Raw genomic sequence first — 2,693 nt, forward strand, 5'->3', positions numbered from 1 at the left:
TTACTAATTTTAGAGAAAAATATTTTCTCTAAATTTTAGTAAGGAAGTGTCATGTGATACATTTTAGTTATTAATATATAAATATAATATATAATATAGTTATATTTTAATTTTAATTTTAATTTAATTTAAATGCAATTAGAGAATATTATATTGTATATTTTGATTGTCAAATTTGTAATTAGTCATTGATAATAATATATAAGAGAGATATATAGTGAGTAAAAAGAATGAGAGAAATAGAGAAAAGAAGAGAGAAGAGGAGAAAGCTCTTTAATTTTGGAAGAAAATATTTGATTTCAATTGTAATGAGAAAATGATGTAAAATTAGTATATGACATATTTTGGTTATAAAATTAGTAATATATAATAAATTTGTTTTTATATATATAAATGATGTTAAAAGCAAAGTATACGTATTTACGTAATAGTATTATTGTGAAGAGCCTTCGTTATTTAGTTGTTAATGCAAAGTTGATTTTTAAAAGGCACAAGCCGGCCAAGGTCGATTCGGCCGGCGTTTACAAAAGATATATAATATAAGGTAATATTGACTTGAATAAATTGTATTTGATATATAGAAAGCAAAAGGGCTGCATGTATGTGTGTAGTAATACTCTCGAAAACAGTATATTCTATTTGCACACAACAAGCTTCATTCACTTCACTAATTAATTAAGCACATAGCTATCTTAATTCATCGATCTCATAAGGTATAGTGCAAAGTAATTAGTATGGGATCCTCCCTGAGTTGCTGTGGCTCTGACAAAATTGAAGAAGCAGCGTATGTCAAATTTAATTTATTGTTGATTATTAGGTGTTAGAAGGGGAAATTTTAATTATGGTGTGAAATAATTAATAATGTTGGTGGTTGCAGGCAAACAGCATTTGGTGCAGTTAACAACAATTCATGGAGAATATTCACATACAAGGAGCTGCATGCAGCTACAAATGGATTCAGTGAGGACAATAAGCTTGGTGAAGGTGGATTTGGAAGCGTGTATTGGGGAAAAACAAGTGATGGTCATGAGGTAACTAAATGGACACTCTACTGTACATATTGGAGTGGTACAAAGAGAGAATATAATTTTTTTATAGTTATTTTTTATTATTCTATTATTATTCAAAGGAAAAGTATGAGGAGTCAATGGAATATTTGTACAATGTGTACAATGGAGGTTTATGGAGTATTAGAGATATAACTATTAGTATTACTTTTTCTCATCAGACATGGTATTAGAGCGCTAGATCCAAAAGGATCCTTGGTGAACTCCAATTCAGTTTAAACTTTTGGGAAGATGTTTATTATCCTAGTATTCGGATGGTTATTTTAGATAGTATGGGGATGTTCATTTTGTAACTCAATAGCCCATTGTACACATTATACAAATAGTCCATTGTCTCCCTAGCGGGATGCTTATTCAAAATGTGGATCCTATCTTTATTAATCTCTCTTTCATTCTATTAAAAGAAAAATAAATCTATAAACTTACATCTTTACCGTATAATTCACCTAACTATATTTAATTTTAATGTTTTACATACCATCAAATATCACATCACATTGACGACGTGAATGGTCATTCAAAAAACAGTACCAGAAATATAACCATTTATATATCTGAATCTCTTGGCGGTTGTTTAATTTGAATGAAAGTGTTGGCAGATAGCGGTGAAGAAACTGAAGGCAATGAACTCGAAGGCAGAGATGGAATTTGCTGTAGAAGTAGAAGTACTGGGAAGGGTTAGGCACAAGAATTTGTTGGGACTGAGAGGGTACTGTGCAGGGAATGAAGAAAGGCTTATAGTGTACGATTACATGGCGAATCTGAGCCTTCTTTCTCATCTGCATGGGCAGTTTACAAATGAAGTGCAACTGGATTGGAAAAGGAGAATGAAGATTGCAATTGGATCTGCAGAAGGTGTCTTGTATTTGCACCATGACGTCACACCACACATCATCCACAGAGACATCAAAGCAAGCAACGTTCTTCTCAACTCAGACTTCGAGCCGCTTGTTGCTGACTTCGGCTTCGCTAAGCTGATCCCCGAAGGGGTTAGCCACATGACTACCCGTGTTAAGGGCACTTTGGGATACTTGGCACCCGAATACGCCATGTGGGGAAAAGTCTCCGAGAGTTGCGATGTTTATAGCTTTGGGATTCTTCTGTTGGAGCTTGTAACTGGAAGAAAGCCGATTGAGAAGCTCCCTGGTGGGGTTAAGAGAACCATAACCGAATGGGCTGAGCCATTCATAAGTAAATCAAGGTTCGGGGATCTTGTTGATCCTAAACTCAGAGGTAACTTTGATGAGAATCAGGTGAAGCAAGCGATTCATGTGGCTGCACTTTGCGTGCAGAGTGAGCCTGATAAGAGACCCAACATGAAGCAAGTGGTTAACCTTCTCAAAGGGTATGAACCCAATCATAACGCTGTTTTGAACACTAGGCTTCACACTGTCAAATACACTGATACATTGATGCCACTTGATCAGCATGGTGATGATGATGATGCAACTAATAGCAGCGCCGGCTATGGTGTTTTTAGTGCCATTCAGGTTCAAAAGATGAACTTACCACCATAATAATCATGATCCTTTCAACCCCACACTTGCATCAACAATATGATCAAACTTTTTAGAGTGAAAAATTCCATAAAGTAAAAATGTGAAGGTTGAATCAAAACATTGGAGT

At 34.8% G+C, this 2,693-nt stretch overlaps 1 protein-coding gene across 1 annotated transcript; it reads left to right on the forward strand.

Moving 5' to 3' along the window:
* Nucleotides 1–598: 598 nt before the first annotated feature.
* Nucleotides 599–2,693, forward strand: LOC112722153 (PTI1-like tyrosine-protein kinase At3g15890). The gene is made up of 3 exons (XM_025773123.3): nt 599–784; nt 878–1,031; nt 1,667–2,693. Exons 1-3 carry the CDS (start codon nt 735–737, stop codon nt 2,582–2,584), a joined length of 1,122 nt encoding a protein of 373 aa, XP_025628908.1. The 5' UTR covers nt 599–734; the 3' UTR covers nt 2,585–2,693.

The sequence above is a fragment of the Arachis hypogaea genome, chromosome 11 (genome assembly GCF_003086295.3).
Source record: "Arachis hypogaea cultivar Tifrunner chromosome 11, arahy.Tifrunner.gnm2.J5K5, whole genome shotgun sequence".
Lineage (NCBI taxonomy): Eukaryota > Viridiplantae > Streptophyta > Magnoliopsida > Fabales > Fabaceae > Arachis > Arachis hypogaea.

What these genes read in the sequence shown, in the direction of transcription:
- LOC112722153 (XM_025773123.3), top strand. Translation starts at nt 735, where the DNA reads ATGGGATCCTCCCTGAGTTGCTGTGGCTCTGACAAAATTGAAGAAGCA. An exon ending in GACAAAATTGAAGAAGCAGC is followed by an intron (nt 785 to 877) that starts GTATGTCAAATT and finishes TGGTGGTTGCAG; the next exon opens with GCAAACAGCATTTGGTGCAG. An exon ending in AAACAAGTGATGGTCATGAG is followed by an intron (nt 1,032 to 1,666) that starts GTAACTAAATGG and finishes AAGTGTTGGCAG; the next exon opens with ATAGCGGTGAAGAAACTGAA.